The sequence below is a fragment of the Heterodontus francisci genome, chromosome 14 (assembly GCF_036365525.1).
Source record: "Heterodontus francisci isolate sHetFra1 chromosome 14, sHetFra1.hap1, whole genome shotgun sequence".
NCBI lineage: Eukaryota > Metazoa > Chordata > Chondrichthyes > Heterodontiformes > Heterodontidae > Heterodontus > Heterodontus francisci.
The window spans coordinates 109,420,986-109,440,837 of NC_090384.1; the positions used below are offsets into that span (position 1 = coordinate 109,420,986).

The 19,852-nt window shown below is 46.5% G+C and overlaps 1 protein-coding gene across 1 annotated transcript in view; it reads left to right on the forward strand.

The window, feature by feature from the left end:
• The window catches only part of LOC137377361 (D(4) dopamine receptor-like), a 76,018-nt gene that overhangs the window by 27,507 nt on the left and 28,659 nt on the right, over nucleotides 1-19,852 (forward strand). Inside the window, exon 3 of the mRNA XM_068046960.1 lies at nucleotides 9,113-9,687. Coding sequence (XP_067903061.1) covers nucleotides 9,113-9,687 — 575 coding nt within the window. The remainder of the gene's footprint in view (nucleotides 1-9,112; nucleotides 9,688-19,852) is intronic.

Genomic DNA, 19,852 nt, shown 5'->3' on the forward strand with positions numbered 1-19,852 from the left:
ATTCTTGGTAGTGTAGATGAACAGAGAGATCTTGGTGTCCAGGTACATAAATCCCTGAAAGTTGCCACCCAGGTTAATAGGGCTGTTAAGAAGGCATATGGTGTGTTAGCTTTTATTAGTAGGGGGATCGAGTTTCGGAGCCACGAGGTCATGCTGCAGCTGTACAAAACTCTGGTGAGGCCGCACCTGGAGTATTGCGTGCAGTTCTGGTCACCGCATTATAGGAAGGATGTGGAAGCTTTGGAAAGGGTGCAGAGGAGATTTACTAGGATGTTGCCTGGTATGGAGGGAAGGTCTTACGAGGAAAGGCTGAGGGACTTGAGGTTGTTTTCGCTGGAGAGAAGGAGGAGGAGAGGTGACTTAATAGAGACATATAAGATAATCAGAGGGTTAGATAGGGTGGATAGTGAGAGTCTTTTTCCTCGGATGGTGATGGCAAACACGAGGGGACATAGCTTTAAGTTGAGGGGTGATAGATATAGGACAGATGTTAGAGGTAGTTTCTTTACTCAGAGAGTAGTAGGGGCGTGGAACGCCCTGCCTGGAACAGTAGTAGACTCGCCAACTTTAAGGGCATTTAAGTGGTCATTGGATAGACATATGGATGAAAATGGAACAGTGTAGGTCAGATGGTTTCACAGGTCGGCGCAACATCGAGGGCCGAAGGGCCTGTACTGCGCTGTAATGTTCTAATTCTAAAAAACAACGCCTTGCTAAAATCCATATACACCACATCCACTGCTCTTCCTTCATCAATGTGTTTTGTCACATCCTCAAAGAATTCACTAAGGCTTGTGAGGCACGACCTGCCCCTCACAAAGCCATGCTGACTATCTCTAATCAAACTATGCTTTTCCAAATAATCATAAATCCTGTCTCTCAGAATCCTCTCCAATAATTTGCCCACCACCGACTATAATTTCCAGGGTTATCCCTATTCCCTTTCTTGAACAAGGGAATAACATTTTCCACCTTCCAATCATCTGGTACTACTCCGGTGGACAGTGAGGACGCAAAGATCATCGCCAAAGGCGCGGCAATCTCTTCCCTCGCTTCCCGTAATATCCTTGGGTATATCCCGTCTGGCCCCGGGGACTTATCTGTCCTCATGCCTTTCAAAATTTCCAGCACATCCTCCCTCTTAACCTCAACCTGTTCGAGCATATCAGCCTGTTTCACGCTGTCCTCACAAACGATAAGGTCCCTCTCACTAGTGAATACTGAAGCAAAGTATTCATTTAGGACCTCCCCTACCTCCTCCGACTCCAGGCACAAGTTCCCTCCACTATCCCTGATCGGCCCTACCCTCACTCTGGCCATCCTCTTGTTCCTCACATAAGTGTAGAACGCCTTGGGATTTTCCTTAATCCTACCCGCCAAGACTTTTTCATGTCCCCTTCTAGCTCTCCTAAGTCCATTCTTCAGTTCCTTCCTGGCTACCTTGTAACCCTCTAGAGCCCTGTCTGATCCTTGCTTCCTCAACCTTAAGTAAGCTTCCTTCTTCCTCTTGACTAGCTGTTCCACATCTCTTGTCATCCAAGGTTCCTTCACCCTACCATCCCTTCCTTGCCTCATCGGGACAAACCTATCCAGCAGTCGCAGCAAGTGCTCCCTAAACAACCTCCACATTTCTGTCGTGCCTTTCCCTGAGAACATCTGTTCCCAATTTAAGCTCCCCAGTTCCTGCCTAATAGCATTGTAATTCCCTCTCCCCCAATTAAATATTTTCCCATCCCGTCTGCTCCTGTCCCTCTCCATGACTATAGTAAAGGTCAGGGAGTTGTTTTAGTTTTTAGAGATACAGCACTGAAACAGGCCCTTTGGCCCACCGAGTCTGTGCTGACCATCAACCACCCATTTATACTAATCCTACACTAATTCCATATTCCTACCACATCCCCACCTGTCCCTATATTTCCCTACCACCTACCTATACTAGGGGCAATTTATAATGGCCAATTTACCTATCAACCTGCAAGTCTTTGGCATGTGGGAGGAAACCGGAGCACCCGGAGGAAACCCACGCAGACACAGGGAGAACTTGCAAACTCCACACAGGCAGTACCCAGAATTGAACCCGAGTCGCTGGAGCTGTGAGGCTGCGGTGCTAACCACTGCGCCACTGTGCCACCCTGGCACCCTGTGATCACTATCACCGAAATGCTCTCCCACCGAGAGATCTTCCGCCTGGCCTGGTTCGTTGCCAAGCACCAAATCCAACATAGTCTCCCCTCTAGTCGGCCTATCTACATATTGAGTCAGGAAACCTTCCTGGACACACCTGACAAAATCTGCTCCATCCAAACTATTTGCACTAAGGAGGTTCCAATCAATATTAGGGAAGTTGAAGTCACCCATGACAACAACCCTGTTAGTTCTGCACCTTTCCAAAATCTGCCTCCAAATCTGTTCCTCCATGTCTCTCTTGCTATTGGGGGGTCTATAGAAAACTCCCAACAAAGTGACTGCTCCTTTCCTGTTTCTGACTTCCACCCATAATGACTCAGTGGACAAACCCTCCTCGACGACCTCCCTTTCTGCAGCTGTGATACTATCCCTGATTAGCAATGCCACTCCCCCACCTCTTTTACCTCCCTCCCTATTCCTTTTGAAACATCTAAACCCCGGAACATCCAACATCCATTCCTGCCCCTGTGATATCCACGTCTCCGTAATGGCCACAACATCGTAGCTCCAAGTACTGATCCATGCTCTAAGTTCATCACCCTTATTCCTGACACTTCTTGCGTTAAAATAGACACACTTCAACCCATCATACTGGCTGCAACTTTGCCCTGTCAACTGTCTAACCTTCCTTGCAGACTCTCTGCACTCTGTATCTGCCTGTTCAACAGCTACCCCATCCACTGATCCGTAGCTCCGGTTCCCATCCCCCTGCCAAACTAGTTTAAACCCTCCCGAAGAGCTCTAGCAAACCTCCCGCCCAGGATATTGGTGCCCCTCCAGTTCAGATGCAACCCGTCCTTCTTGTACAGGTCCCACCTTCCCCAGAAGGTATCCCAATGATCCACATATCTGAAGCCCTCCCTCCTACACCAGCTCTGTAGCCACGTGTTCAGATGCACTCGCTCTCTGTTTCTAGCCTCACTAGCACGTGGCACCGGTATCAATCCTGAGATTACTACTCTGCTCGTCCTGCCTTTTAGCTTCCAACCTAACTCTCTATATTCACTTTTCAGGTCCTCATCCCTTTTCCTAGCTATGTCATTGGTACCGATATGTACCACGACCTCTGGCTGCTCCCCTTCCCCCTTAAGAATCCTGTCGACTCGATCCAAGACATCCCTGACCCTGGCACCCGGAAGGCAACATACCATCCGGGAGTCTCGTTCGCGACCACAGAATCTCCTGTCTGTTCCTCTAACCATTGAATCTCCTATCACAAAATTGAGGTTCATGGAATAGGAGGGCCAGTGTCCAATTGGTGAAAACATTGGCTCAAGGACAGAAAACAGCGAGTTGGAGTTAAATGGTTTTTCAGACTGGAGGATGGTAGACAGTGGTGTTCTCCAAGGGTCAGTGCTGGGACAACTGTTTTTTTTGCAAGATATAAATGACTTGGATCTTGGAATATACAGTTGAATCTCAATTTGCTGACACCAAACTTGGAGGAGTGGCAAACAGTGAGGATGATATAAACGACCTGCAACAGGACATAGATAGGCTAGCAGAATGGGCAGAGAGGTGGCAGATGGAATTTAATACTGACAAGTGTGAGATGATGCATTTTGGCAGAAGGAATAGGGAGAGGCAATATATACTTAATGGCACAGTTCTAAAGAGTGTGTAGTAACAGAGGGGCCTGGGGGTGCATGTGTATCGATCTTTGAAGGTGGCAGGACATACTGAGAGAGTGGTTAGTAAAGCATATGGGATCTTGGGCTATATAAATAGAGGCATTGAGTACAAAAGCAGGGAGGTTATGCTGAAATAAAAACAAAAAGTGCTGGAAATACTCAGCAGGTCTGGCAGCATCTGTGGAGAGAGAACGTTTCAGGTCAGTGACCCTTCATCAGAACTGTTATGATGAACCTTTATAAAGCTCTGGTTAGGCCACAACTATTGTGTCCAGTTCTGGTGACCACACTTCAGGAAGGATGTGAGGGTCCTTGAGAGGGTGTAGAGGAGATTTACCAGAATGGTTCCAGGGATGAGGGATTTTATTTGCAAGCTTAGTTTGGAAAAGCTGGGTTTGTTCTCCTCAGAACAAAGGAAGTTGAGGGGAGATTTTAATAGAAGTGTACAAGATTATGACAGACTTAGATAAGTTAGACAAGGAACAACTTCCCATTAACTGATGGTACAAGGATTAGGGGCACAGATGGAAGGTTTTGGGCAAAATATGCCCAGGGAATATGAGGGAGAACTTTTTTCCACAGTGAGTGGTAATGACCTGGAACTCACTGCCTACGAGGGTGGTGGAAGTGAAGACGATCAATGATTTCAAGAGGAAGTTGGATAGCCACCTGAGAGAAATAGACTTGGAGGGCTCCGGGGATCGAGTCAGGGAGTGGGACTGACTGGATAGCCCTGTGGTATGGACTCAATGGGCTGAATGGCCTCCTTCTGTGCTGTATGTGACTCTATTTGAAAGCTATGCTTTCTGCTAAAAATGAAGATTCACTAGATGTGAATGAAAACGTTTTAGAAAAGCTGTCAGGTGAACCCAGGCTGATTCTCCAGGGACATGGGTTCAAATCCCACCATGGCTGATGGTGAAATTTGAATTCAATGGAACAAAAAAAAAAGCTAGGCTAATGGTGACCAAGAAAACATTTTTTTTTGTTGTAAAAACCCATCTGGTTCACTAATGTCCTTTAGGGAAGGAAATCTGCTTCCATGTGACTCCAGAACCACAGCAATGTGGTTGACTCTTAAATGCCCTCTGAAATGGTCTCGCAAGCCACTCAGTTCAAGGGCAATTAGGGATGGGCAATAAATGCTGGCCAAGCCAGCGATGCCCACATCCCACAAACAAATAAAAAAAGTGATTCATTTTGGTAGGAAGAACATGGAGAGACAATATAAAATAAAGGATACAATTCTAAGGTGGGTGCAGGAGCAGAGGGACCTGGGTGTATATGTGCATAGGTTATTGAAGGTGGCAGAACAGGTTGAGAGAGCAGTTAATAAAGCATACAGTATCCTGGGCTTTATTAATAGGGTCATAGAGTACAAGAGCAAGGAGGTGATGTTGAACTTACATAAGACACTAGTTCAGCCTCAGCTGGGGTATTGTGTCCAATTCTGGGTGCCGCACTTTAGGAAAGACGTGAAGGCATTGGAGAGAGTACAGAAAAGATTCACAAGAATGGTTCCAGGGATGAGGAATTTCAGTTATGAAGATAGATTAGAGAAGTTAGGACTGTTTTCCTTGGAGAAGAGAAGGCTGAGAGGTGATTTGATAGAGGTATTCAAAATCATGAGGGGTCTGGACAGAGTAGATAGAGAGAAACTGTTCCCGCTCATGAAAGGATCGAGAACGAGAGGACACAGATTTAAAGTATTGGGTAAGAGAAGCAAAAGTGACACGTGGAAAAACTCTTCACGCAGTGAGTGGTTAAGGTCTGGAATGCACTGCCTGAGAACGTGGTGGAGGCAGGTTCAATTGAAGCATTCAAAAGGGAATTAGACAGTTATATGAAAAAGAGAATGTGCAGGGTTATGGGGAGAAGGCAGGGGAATGGAACTGAGGGAATTGCTCATTCGGAGAGACAGTGCAGACACGATGGGCCGAATTACCTCCTTCTGTGATGTAACAATTCTGCGATACTGTGAAAATTTGTATTTATTTTCCGACGCCTGTTTTTACACACGGACAGATTTATGTAGCTTTTTCCAAACTCAGAAGTTTTGGCTCTGTTAAAGCATTTGGTGAAAGAATAATTTGAAATCCTGTATTTAAAGAACTGCTGTCCCAATAAAAATACTAATTTGACTGAAAATGTTTTGCAGGTCTCTGCTACTAGATTATATAATTCAACAATTTCCAGTGCAATCTCTATTCACACATTAAGGGCAAAATGTAACAACAACAGGCATGACCCAGGAAACAGACTGCAATGAGGAGAAAGAGTCTTTGCATCTAAATAACAAACTGTCACATCCCCTGTACACCCCAGTAGGATTTATAACCCGTGGAATATCTTTGCTGTTATAGAGACAGAATTCAGTTTTCTCCCAGTCAGTGAATGAATGATCGGTTAATCTTGACTGGGGTGCAGTTTGATGGTTTTGCTTCCTATCAATAGAGTGAGAGGAACTACAGTAGCATGTGGGTGTCTGGGTGTGTGTGAGAGTGTGTGTGAGTGTGAGAGTGTGTGTGTGAGTGTGAGAGTGTGTGTGTGTGTGTGTGTGAGAGTGTGTGTGTGAGTGTGAGAGTGTGTGTGTGAGTGTGAGAGTGTGTGTGAGTGTGCGTGTGTTGTTGGGATGGGTCTCCCTGTGTACAGGGTCGAGGGGGTGGGAGGTGAGCACATTGCCCTATTTCAGTTTGTGATCTGGAGGCACCGCCCTGTCCCTGTCCGTAGTGAGAATTCAGCACAAGATTTCAGAGTTGCACTTGTGCAAATGGAACGTGTCCAACTTCCTCCGAAAATCAGAAATATAAAACGAGGGCTTCGATTCTCAGTAACTATTAATCTAAAAGCTCAAATCACTTACTTCCCTCTGAAAAGAACGCAACAAAATTTTACTGTCGTATAATCAGTCTGTGATTTCAAAATCTGTAACAAAAATATTATCTCAATGGACATTATCCTAAATCCATTTGAAAAGGCTAAACATTTAATAACAGCCCCTTATAAAGCTGTTTATTATCCACTCAAATCATGTTACCAGCACCAGCTTATATAGAGTGGGGAGGCCAGTGCAAACACATCCTGTCGACTAACTCAGTCCCACATGATTTATCAATGTAAAGACTGAAGCTCAATCCAACAGTTAAACGACCAACGTGCAGAGTAAATCCAAAACACCTGCTGACAAGGACTTCAATTTCGAGAGTGCTTTTGATGACCTCACAAATTTCCAAAGGTTCACAACCAATGAAGTCCTTCTGAAGTGTACTCCATGTTGAACGATAGGAAATGCAGCAGTGCAGAGCAAGATCCCACAAACAGCAATGTGATAATGAGCAAATAAAATGTTTCAGTGATGTTGGTTGAGGGAAAAATATTGACCAGAGCTCCCCTGCTCTTCTTCAAATAGTGCCCATGGGAACTTTTTGTCCAAGTGGAAAGGCACACGGGGAGTTGGTTTAACATCTCGTCAAAAAGATGGCACCTCCATCAGTGCAGCACTCCCTCAGTACTGACCCTCCGACAGTGCAGTGCTCCCTCAGTACTGACCCTCCGACAGTGCAGCACTCCCTCAGTACTGACCCTCTGACAGTGCAGCGCTCCCTCAGTACTGAGCCTCTGACAGTGTAGCAGTCCCTCAGTACTGACCCCCCGACAGTGCAGCACTCCCTCAGTACTGACCCTCTGACAGTGCAGCGCTCCCTCAGTACTGACCCTCTGAAAGTGCAGCGCTCCCTCAGTACTGACCCCCCGACAGTGCAGCACTCCCTCAGTACTGACCCTCCGACAGTGCAGCACTCCCTCAGTACTGACCCTCTAACAGTGCAGCACTCCCTCAGTACTGACCCTCCGACAGTGCAGCACTCCCTCAGTACTGAACCTCCGACAGTGCAGCACTCCCTCAGTACTGACCCTCTGACAGTGCAGCACTCCCTCAGTACTGACCCCCCGACAGTGCAGCACTCCCTCAGTGCTGACCCCCCGACAGTGCGGCACTCCCTCAGTACTGACCCCCCGACAGTGCGGCACTGCCTCAGTACTGACCCCCCGACAGTGCAGCACTCCCTCAGTACTGACCCTCCGACAGTGCAGCACTCCCTCAGTACTGACCCTCTGACAGTGCAGCACTCCCTCAGTACTGACCCCCCGACAGTGCAGCACTCCCTCAGTACTGACCCTCTGACAGTGCAGCGCTTCCTCATTACTGACCCTCCGACAGTGCGGCACTCCCTCAGTACTGACCCTCTGACAGTGCAACACTCCCTCAGTACTGACCCCCCGACAGTGCAGCACTCCCTCAGTGCTGACCCTCCGACAGTGCGGCACTCCCTCAGTACTGACCCTCCGACAGTGCAGCACTCCCTCAGTACTGATCCTCCAATCGTGCAGCGCTTCCTCATTACTGACCCTCCGACAGTGCGGCACTGCCTCAGTACTGACCCTCCGACAGTGCAGCACTCCCTCAGTACTGACCCTCTAACGGTGCAGCACTCCCTCATTACTGACCCTCCGACAGTACGGCACTGCCTCAGTACTGACCCTCCGACAGTGCAGCACTCCCTCAGTACTGACCCTCTAACGGTGCAGCATTCCCTCATTACTGACCCTCCGACAGTGCAGCACTCCCTCAGTACTGACCCTCTAACAGTGCAGCACTCCCTCAGCACTGACCCTCTAACAGTGCAGCACTCCCTCAGTACTGACCCTCTAACAGTGCAGCACTCCCTCAGTAGAGAGGGGCGAGGCCATGAAGGGATTTGAAAACAAGGATGAGAATTTTAAAATTGTGGCATTGCTGGACAGGGAACCAGTGTAGATTATTGAGCACAGGGGGTGACGGGTGAACACGTCTCAGTGTGAGTTGGGATACATGCAGCTGAAATTTATAGAGGGTGTAAGATGAGAGACCAGTCAGGAAAGGATTGGAAGAGTCGAATCTGGTGGTGACAAGGTGTGGTGGAGGTTTCAGTAGCAGAGGTGTGCAGTGTTGTGCCCAGTCACTCCCAATACTCCAATATCCCAGGGTATCTGTAGCTGGACCAACACCTGCAACTGAATATTCAGACTGCCATTATACACACTGCCCAATATCCCCCTCCACTGATGATACCATTCATACAGTACAGCATTATTTTAGTGAACCTGTTTTGATAAGTAATAACACCGGGGAATGTTTGACTGCGTTAATATCACCACCAGAATTGCTGGTATTTTCGTAGGTACTGAATATTAGAGAGGACCCTGTTTGGTGCCAGCTTCACCCAGCACGACTGTTTCTCTCTCCCCTCTCTCAGGTTTATCGCTGTGTTGATCCCACTGAATTACAACAGGAAACACATTGATCTTCGGCAGATTGTCCTGATTTCCCTGACCTGGGTCTTGGCGTTTGCTGTTGCCTCACCGATTGTGTTTGGCCTGAACAATGTTCCTGGCCGAGATCAGACTGTGTGCCAATTAGAGGATAACAATTACATCATTTACTCCTCTGTTTGCTCCTTCTTTCTGCCCTGCCCAATTATGCTGCTCTTGTATTGCGGAATGTTCCGGGGCCTCAGACGATGGGAGGAAGCACGGAAACGCAAGCTAAGGCATAACTTGCACGGGTTCAGGAAGATTAATGGGGACTCCTCGGAGCCACAGAGTCCTCCTCCACTAATAGAACGAAGCCCGACACTTGTCAAACGGGAAGAACTGCATCTCTTTCCAAAGTCAGACTGTGATTTATCGAAACAGTGCATGGACCGGTCCATACAGACCGTAACTTTTTCAGAAGTCAAGTATGTTCAGTCACACCCAGCGAACAGAAGGAAGCGTGCAAAAATCAATGGAAGAGAACGCAAAGCAATGAAAGTATTGCCCATTGTTGTAGGTGAGTCTCTGTCCTGTTGGAATCTACATCTGTTGCAACTGTGTCTGTCAGCGAGTTATGTTTCATTCCATTGTGACTGTTTAAATTCTTTTCCTCCAGTCCTGCTTGAGACCACGGAAAATTTCAATTGGTTCCGGTGATGCATTCAAAGTAGAATATTACAGCACAGAAAGAGGCCATTCTGCCCATCGTGCCTGCATCGGCTCTTTGAAAGAGCTATCCAATTAGTTCCAGTCTCCTGCTCTTTCCCCCATAGCTGAAAAGTTTTCCCCTTTGAATATTTCTCCAATTCCCTTTTGAAAGTTACTATTGAATCTGCTTCCACCCCACTTTCAGGCAGCGCGTTCCAGATCACAACAACTCACTGTGTAAAAAGAATTCTCCTCATCTCCCCTCTGGTTTTTTTTTGTCAATCATGTTAAATCTGTGTCCCTCTGGTTACTGACCCTCCTGTCACTGGAAACAGTTTCTCCTTATTTACTCTGTCAAAACCATTGATGATTTTGAACACCTCGATTAAATCTCCCCTTAACCTTCTCTACTCGAAGGAGAACAATCCCAGCTTCTCCAGTCTCTCCATGTAACTGAAGTCCCTCGTCCCTGGGACCATTCCAGTAAATCTCCTCCGCCCCCTCTCCAAGGCCACGACATCCTTCCTAAAGTGCGGAGCCCGGAACTGGACACAATACTCCAGCTGAGGCCGAGCCAGTGATTTATTAAATGTTCCTTTAATAAATTTACTGCAACAATATTTATAACATTTATTTTAATATTCTCACCTGATTTCTCTCATTTAGCAAGCTGCGAGAGGAAACTGGACATCTTGTTATTTGTAATATTCATAGATTCTGGGAGGGAAACAACACTATATTAACATCAGCTCCAGTCAAATCAGAGTCAATCAATTCCTTTGTGTAAATCATTCTCAGTGGAGGTGATGGATTTCAGGGTGTGAACACTTGACTGTATCCCATTGAAACTCAAAGATCTGCACTTGAACCTTAAACCTTGGGCTTCATTTTCAAACTGAGCTTATCCAAAACTCTGCTTCCAGTATCCCGACCCCACCAAGTCCTGATCACCCATCACCCCCGCGCTGACTGATTTACATCGACTTCCAGTCTGGCACCACCTCCAATTTATAAATTCTTACCCTCATTCTCAAATCTCTCACCCCTCCCCATCTCTGTAACCTCCTCCAGCCCTACAACCCTCCCTATCTCTGTAACCTCCTCCAGCCCCTACAACCTCCCTATCTCTGTAACCTCCTCCAGCCCCTACAACCCTCCCTATCTCTGTAAACTCCTCCAGCCCCTACAACCTCCCTATCTCTGTAACCTCCTCGAGCCCTACAACCCTCCCTATCTCTGTAACCTCCTCCAGCCCCTACAACCCTCCCTATCTCTGTAACCTCCTCCAGCCCCTACAACCCTCCCTATCTCTGTAACCTCCTCCAGCCCCTACAACCTCCCTATCTCTGTAACCTCCTCCAGCCCCTACAACCCTCCCTATCTCTGTAACCTCCTCCAGCCCTACAACCCTCCCTATCTCTGTAACCTCCTCCAGCCCCTACAACCCTCCCTATCTCTGTAACCTCCTCCAGCCCCTACAACCTCCCTATCTCTGTAACCTCCTCCAGCCCCTACAACCCTCCCTATCTCTGTAACCTCCTCGAGCCCTACAACCCTCCCTAACTCTGTAACCTCCTCGAGCCCTACAACCCTCACTATCTCTGTAACCTCACCCAGCCCCTACAACCTCCCTATCTCTGTAACCTCCTCCAGCCCTACAACCCTCCCTATCTCTGTAACCTCCTCCAGCCCTACAACCCTCCCTATCTCTGTAACCTCCTCCAGCCCCTACAACCTCCCTATCTCTGTAACCTCCTCCAGCCCTACAACCCTCCCTATCTCTGTAATCTCCTCCAGTCCTACAACCCTCCGACATCTTTGCGCTCCTCCAATTTTGTCTTTTTGAGCATCCCTGATTTTAATTGCTCAACCATTGGTGGCCGTGCCTTCAGCTGCCTGGGCCCTAAGCTCTGGAATTCCCTCCCTAAACCTCTCTGCCTCTCTCTCCTCCTTTAAGATGCTCCTTAAAATCTACCTCTATGACTAAACTTTTGGTCACCTGGCATAATATCTCCTTATATGGCTCTATATAGATTTTTGTCTGATTTTCGCTTCTGAAAAGTGCCTTGGCATGTACTATTCTGCTAAAGGCACTATGTAAATGCAAGATGTTATTGAGTACTCATAACCCCTAAGGGTTTAGGTTAGGATATCTTTAGTTTTTTATTTAAAAAAAATGATTTGGATACCAACACATTTTCTGGATGAAATCAAATTTGGGAGTGTATCAAACAAGAAAGAATGCAGGAAATTGCAGAAGGACAGAAATTCGCAGAGTGGGCAGGTGTGGGACAGATACAGTTCAGTGCAAAGAAAAGTCCTGCACTTTGGGAAAAGGGAATCACGGAAGATGAAATATCCTTCCTGATACAATTGGTAGAATCTCAGTGGAGGATTCTACAAATAAGAAACATAGCTGTTTGAACCGAGGGTGATAATTGGACACAGGACTAAGCATCTACTCACCAGTTTCTGGATGAAATCCCCACCTACAGACCTGCAGAAAGTCGGTATTAAAGATATCAGCTCCTGTTACATATGAACATACGAACTAGGAGCAGGAGAAGACTACTCAGCCCCTGCAGACTGCTCCGCCATTGTGTAAATTCATGGCTGATTTGTTTGTGGACACAACTACACTTTCCTACCTCTCCCCGATACCCTTTGACTCCCTTGTTTGTCAAGAATCTGTCTACCTCTGCTTTAAAAACATTCAATGACCCTGCTTCCACTGCTCTCCGATGAAGAGAGTTCCACAGACTCTCGACCCTCTGAGAAAAAAAAATTCTCCTCATCTCTGTCCTAAATGGGAGACCCCTTTTTTAAAAACTCTGCCCCCTAGTTTTAGTCTCTCCCACAAGGGGAAACATCCTTTTAGCATCCACCCTGTCAAGTCTCCTCAGGATCTTAATTGTTTCAATCAGATCACCTCTCATCCTTCTAAACTCCAACCTGTCCAAGCTTTCCTCATTAGATAACTCCTTCATCCCAGGAATCAGTCGATTGAACCTTCTCTGAACTGTTTCCAATGCAATTATATCCTTTCTTAAGTAAGGAGACCAAAACTGTACACAATACTCTATATGTGGTCTCACCAATGCCCTGTACAACTGCAGCAAAACATCTCTACTTTTATATTACATTCACCTTACAATAAATAACATTGCATTTGCCTTCTTAATCACTTGCTGTACCTGCATACTAACATTTCATGTACTCGGACATCCAGATCCCTCTGCATCTCAGAGTTCTGCAATCGCTCTCCATTTAAATAATATATTGCTTTTCTATTCTTCCTGCCAAAGTGGACAAGTTCACATTTTCCCACATTATACTCCATCTGTCAAATCTTTGCCCACTCACTTAACCTATCCATATCCCTTTGCAGATTCCTTCTGTCCTCTTCACAACTTACTTTCCTACCTATCTTTCTGTCATCAGAAAATTTAGCAACCGTACATTCTGTCCCTTCATCCAAGTCATTGATATAGATTGTAAATAATTGAAGCCCCAGCACTGATTCCTGTGACACATCACTTGTTACAGCTTGCCAACCCGAAAATGATCCCTTTAACCTTACACTCTGCTTCCTGTTAGCTAACCAATCCTCTATCCATGCTAATATTTTACCCCCTATACCATAGGCTTTTATTTTGTTTAGTAACCTTTGATGCGGCACCTTGTCAAATGCATTCAGGAAATCCAAGTACACCAAACTACAGGTTCCTGCTTATCCATGTTGTTTGTTACTTCCTCTAAGAACTCTAATAAATTAGGTCAAACACTATTTCCCTTTCACAAACCATGTTGGCTCTGCCTGATTGCATTGAAATGTCCGAAATGACCTGCTATAATCTCCTTAATAATAGATTCCAAAATTTTCCCTCTGACAGATGTTAAGCTCATGAGCCTGTATTTTCCTGCTTTCTGTCTTCCTCCTTTCTTGAATAGTGGAGTTACATTCGCTATTTTCCAAACTGGACCTTTCCAGAATCTAGGGAATTTTGGAAAATTAAAACCAATATCTCAGCAGCCACTTCTTTAAAGACCCTAGGATGAAGTCCATCAGAACCTGGGGACTTGTCAGCTTTTAGTTCCAATACTTTTTTCAGTACCCTTTCCCTGGTGATGGCAATTGTTTTAAGTTCCTCCCTCCTTTTCAACTCTTGATTCACTATTATTTCTGGGATGTTATTTGTATCCTCTACAGTGAAGACAGATCCAGAAAATATGTTAAATTCCTCCGCCATTTCCTTATTTTCCATTATTATCTCCCCAGACTCACTCTCCAGAGGACCAACACTCACTTGACTTACACATTTCCTTTTTAAATCCCTGTAGAAATTCTTACTATCTGTTTTTACATTTCTAGCTAGCTTTCTCTCGTACTCTGATTTCTCTCTCTTATTCTTTGAGTCATTCTTTGCTGTTTGTTATATTCTGTCCAATCTTCTGACCGGTCACTACTCTTTGCTGAATTGTATGCTTTTTCCTTCAATTTGATACTATCTTTAACTTTCTCCGTTAGCCACGGATGGTTTGTCCTTCCCCTAGAGTCTCTCTCTCACTGGATTGGATCTTTGCTGAGTGTTATGAAATATCTCCTTAAATGTCTGCCACTGCATCTCTACTGACCTATCCCTTACACCTCATTTCCCAGTTTACTTTAGCCAGTCCGGTCTTCAAACCCTCATAATTACCCTTATTTAAGTTTAAAACAGAAGTCTTAGACTCGCTCTTCTCACCCTCAAACTGAATGAAAAATTCAATCATGTTGTGATCACTGCTACCTAGGGCTGCCTTTGCTATGAGGTCATTAATTAATCCTGTCTCATTACACATTACCAGATCTAGAGTAGCCTGCTCTCTGGTTGGCTCTAGAACGGCTGCTCTAAGAAACTCTCCTGAAAACACTCCATGAACTCATCCTCCAGGCTACTTTTGCCAATCTGATTCATCCAATTTATATGTAGATTATAATCACCCATGATTATTACCATAACTTACTTCTACTCAAACTGATGCTACATTTTGATTTTTAGAACTAAGGTCACCTCTCTCTATTGTACTAATGTCATCCTTAATTAACAGAGCTACCCCTGCACCTTTTCCTCGTTTCCTGTCCTTCTGAAATGTCATGTACCCTTGAATATTCAGGTCCCAGCCTTTGTCATCCTGCATCCATGGGATCTCTGTAATGGCGATCAGATCGTACATATTTATTTCTATTTCAGCTATCAGTTCATCTGTTTTATTACGAATGCTACGCGTGTTCAAATACAGAGCCTTCATTGCTTGCACACTCTTAATTTTGTACATTCTGTCCCTTTCTGCCACACTCTGATTATCATTACTCTTATTGCTGCCTTGGCCTCTTGCCTTCTCCTTTCTCTTTAATTTATCACGTCTTCCCTCACTTGATCCCTCACCCCCACTATTAAGTTTAAAGCCCTCTCTACTGCTCTAGTTATACAACTCACCAGAACCCTGGTCCCAGCACGGTTCAGGTGTAGACCATCCCAATGGTACAGCTCCCACTTTCCCCAGTACTGGTGCCAGTGCTCCATTAATTGAAACCCATTTCTCCCACACCAATTTTTCAGACACGCATTTAACTCTCCAATCTTATTTACCCTACACCAATGTGCTCATGGCTCAGGTAATAACCCAGAGATTATTACCTTTGAGGTTCTGCTTTTTAATTTAGCCCCTAGCTGTTTATACTTCATATGCAGGACCTCTTTCCTAGTCCTATCTATGTCGCTGGTACCCATGTGGACCACGACAACTGGATCCTCCCTCTCACACTGCAAATTCATCTCAAGTCCTAAGCAGATGATCCGAACACTGGCACCGGGCAATAAACACAGCCTTCTGGACTCCTGCTCTTGGCTTCAGAGAACCGTCTATCCCCCTGACCATACTGTCCCCTACTACCACTACATTCCTATTTACTCCCCTACTTGAATGGCTTCCTGTAACATGGTGCCATGATCAGTTTGCTCATCCACCCTGTCACCTTCACTCTCATCCATACAAGCTGAAAGAACCTCAGATCTGTTGGACAATTGCAAAGGCTGAGGCTCCTCCACTTCTACCTTCTTGATCCCCTTACCTGCCTCACTCACAGTCACACCCTCCTGTCCCTGATCACTGACCAAATCAGAAGACCCTATCCTAAGGGGTGTGACGACCTCCTGAAACAATGTGTCCAGGTAACTTTCCCCCTCCCTGATGTATTGCAGTGTCTGAAGCTCGGACTCCAGCTCACTGACTCTGAGCCGAAGCTCCTCGAGCTGCAGACACTTACTGCAGACGTGTTTGCCATGGATCACACTGCCGTCCACCAGCTCCCACATACTGTAGCTGCAACACATCACCTGCCCTGCCATCCTTAATGTGTTGTAATTAACTATTAATTTAATTATTTTGTTAGTTTTTAAATTAATGCCCCACCTCACCAGCACTTACTGTACCAACAAGCTTGGTGAAACAAAAAGCCATACTGCTTAAAGTAAAAAGCAGCAGCAGACTCACCAGCTTTTACATTATTCTATATTCCAGCTATTTACACACTTTTCCTAAAAATAATGAATTAATCTGGCTATTTGCAGACAGACCCTTACATTTTTAACCAATATTCAACCAGTAAAATAGCTTCAGCTGAGTGCAGACAATGTCTTCCAGATGCAGTGTCATACTGAGGGCTTACTTTAATTTTTTATTTGTGTTATTGAGCAGTTTAAGACGATGAGCTGACAGGTCAGGATGATCTCCAGTGAGCAGGAAGCACACAGTGCGGACAGGGAGATGGTGATGCTAGTACTGGGTAGTCCACACTAATCTTCGATTTCATCCAATAATCCCAGCGTATAGAATGTGTGCTGCGCTCAGTGACAGGACACTGAGGGTATTAACAAGCCTTGAACAACTTGAGGCATTAACCAATAAAAGGCCAGTCACTGGATGGAGTGCTGATGAAAGAGTCATCAATTCTAACCTGACGCGATAGAGTGTTATCTGTTTCCCTGTATTCCCCCCAACCTCTCCACCATCCCCTGCCGCACTGCTCCCCACCTTCACCCTTTCATTTAGAATGCTCCCAGCTGATCAGTCAGGGAGGCTGCAAGGCTTCAAATCAGAAGTTGGCAGGTTCAAGACAGAGTCCGTAATCAAAGTAATTACTGCAATACTGAGGGAGTGCTGCACAGTCAGAGGGTCAGTACTGAGGGAGTGCTGCACTGTCAGAGGGTCGGTACTGAGGGAGCGCTGCACTGTCAGAGGGGCAGTACTGAGGGAGTGCTGCACTGTCGGAGGATCAGTACTGAGGGAGTGCTGCACTGTCGGAGGATCAGTACTGAGGGAGTGCTGCACTGTCAGAGGGGCAGTACTGAGGGAGCGCTGCACTGTCAGAGGGGCAGTACTGAGGGAGCGCTGCACTGTCAGAGGGGCAGTACTGAGGGAGGGCTGCACTGTCAGAGGATCAGTACTGAGGGAGTGCTGCACTGTCGGAGGATCAGTACTGAGGGAGTCCTGCACTGTCGGAGGATCAGTACCGAGGGAGTCCTGCACTGTCGGAGGATCAGTACTGAGGGAGTCCTGCACTGTCGGAGGATCAGTACCGAGGGAGCGCTGCACTGTCGGAGGGTCAGTACTGAGGGAGTCCTGCACTGTCGGAGGGTCAGTACTGAGGGAGCGCTGCACTGTCGGAGGATCAGTACTGAGGGAGTCCTGCACTGTCGGAGGATCAGTACTGAGGGAGTCCTGCACTGTCGGAGGATCAGTACCGAGGGAGCGCTGCACTGTCGGAGGGTCAGTACTGAGGGAGTCCTGCACTGTCGGAGGATCAGTACTGAGGGAGCGCTGCACTGTCGGAGGATCAGTACTGAGGGAGCGCTGCACTGTCGGAGGATCAGTACTGAGGGAGTGCTGCACTGTCGGAGGATCAGTACTGAGGGAGTGCTGCACTGTCGGAGGATCAGTACTGAGGGAGTGCTGCACTGTCGGAGGGTCAGTACTGAGGGAGTGCTGCACTGTCGGAGGGTCAGTACTGAGGGAGTGCTGCACTGTCGGAGGGTCAGTACTGAGGGAGTGTTGCACTGTCAGAGGGTCAGTACTGAGGGAGTGCTGCACTGTCGGAGGGTCAGTACTGAGGGAGTGCTGCACTGTCGGAGGGTCAGTACTGAGGGAGTGTTGCACTGTCGGAGGGTCAGTACTGAGGGAGTGCTGCACTGTCGGAGGGTCAGTACTGAGGGAGTGCTGCACTGTCGGAGGGTCAGTACTGAGGGAGTGCTGCACTGTCGGAGGGTCAGTACTGAGGGAGTGCTGCACTGTCGGAGGGTCAGTACTGAGGGAGTGTTGCACTGTCAGAGGGTCAGTACTGAGGGAGTGCTGCACTGTCGGAGGGTCAGTACTGAGTGAGTGCTGCACTGTCGGAGGGTCAGTACTGAGGGAGTGCTGCACTGTCGGAGGGTCAGTACTGAGGGAGTGCTGCACTTTCAGACTGTTGACAGGGAGAGGGATGAAGTCAATAGTTAGGGAATGGAGTTTGGAGCGGACAACAAAAACAATGGCTTCAGTCTTCACAATATTTAATTGGAGGAAATTTCTGTTCATTCAGTACTGGATGTTGGATAAACATTCTGATAGTTTGGCATCGTTGGAGGAGTGGAGAGAGGTGGTGGTGAGGTAGAGCTGGGTGTCGTCAGTGTACATGTGAAAACTAACACTGTGCCTTCGGATAATGTCACCAAGGGGCAGCATGTAGATGAGAAATAGGAGGGAGCCAAGGATAGATCCTTGGAGGACACCAGAGGTGATGATGTGGGAGTAGGAAGAGGGGCCATTGTAAGTGATTCTCTGGCTATAATTAGATAGAAAATAATGGAAGCAGGTGAGAGCAGTCCCACCCAGCTGGACGACAGTGGAGATGTGTTGCAGGAGGATGGTGTGGTCAACCGTGTCAAAGGCTGCAGACAGGTCATGGAGGGAAAGTTTATCTTTGTCACACAGGATGTTATTTGTGACTTTGATAAGAGCAGTTTTGGTACTGTGACAGGAGCAGTAATATTGGAGAGAGTCAAACATAAAATTCCAGGAAAGATGGGAGTGGATTTGGGAGGCAGCTGGAGAGCTGAGGCGGAGCAGAGACTGATGATGTAATGGAGGCAGAAATAGACGGTTGTAGTGATGGAGAGGAGCTGAGTTCAGAAACCCATCTCTGGGTCAAATTTGGACACTGATTTCTTTATGCTTTTGTGGGTGTAAATCTTTATTTTTGCTCCTCAATTCCTCAAAGATAAGAAAAGATGAAACAAGACAATAGCATTTGGCCAATGAAACCCACAGAGCTGATAAAATCTACAAACACTGACGTGTTCTCATTGTGATCGAGGTCATTGATTTCATCCAGAGATAAGTCAGGGCATCTGGGAAATGGCTTTCCTCCAAACTCAGGAAGTATTTGTCTTCATTCAGCCACTCCCCAGAGCAGAGTGGCTGAGAGTAGCAGCGGAACGGACTGAGAGGGAGCAGAGTGGCTGAGAGGAACAAGCCTGACCCTCTAGTATGCAGTTGGAATCTAAATAATCAGGCAAATCAGCGACTTCCCCCGAGTCCCCGATCATCAATCACATAAGTGTTCTCATTCTGTCACGAGGTAATCTTTCTCAAGATTCCAGGCAGGATTAGCCGGAGTTGGGGTAATCTCATTAAACAGCTTTCTAAATGCAAGGCTATTAATGATTGAAGGTGGTATTTCGCACCTGAATGTTGGTCATGTTTATCATTCTGGAGGGAGTTTAAATCTGTAATATAGGCAAGAGGTTCTGAGGACAAAAATCAGGATATTGTGTGGTTTATGAGAATAGAATTCCCAAACTTCCCACATTATTCCATATTTATTTTTCCAAGAACAGTGCAGTTTATCTGTATTCTATTGTGGGACTAAATTAAGATCAAATCCTCACTGAGCTCCCTTTAACAAGGAGTTCTCTGTGAAGGTGAGGACCTGGGAATAATTAATGTAGTTGTTG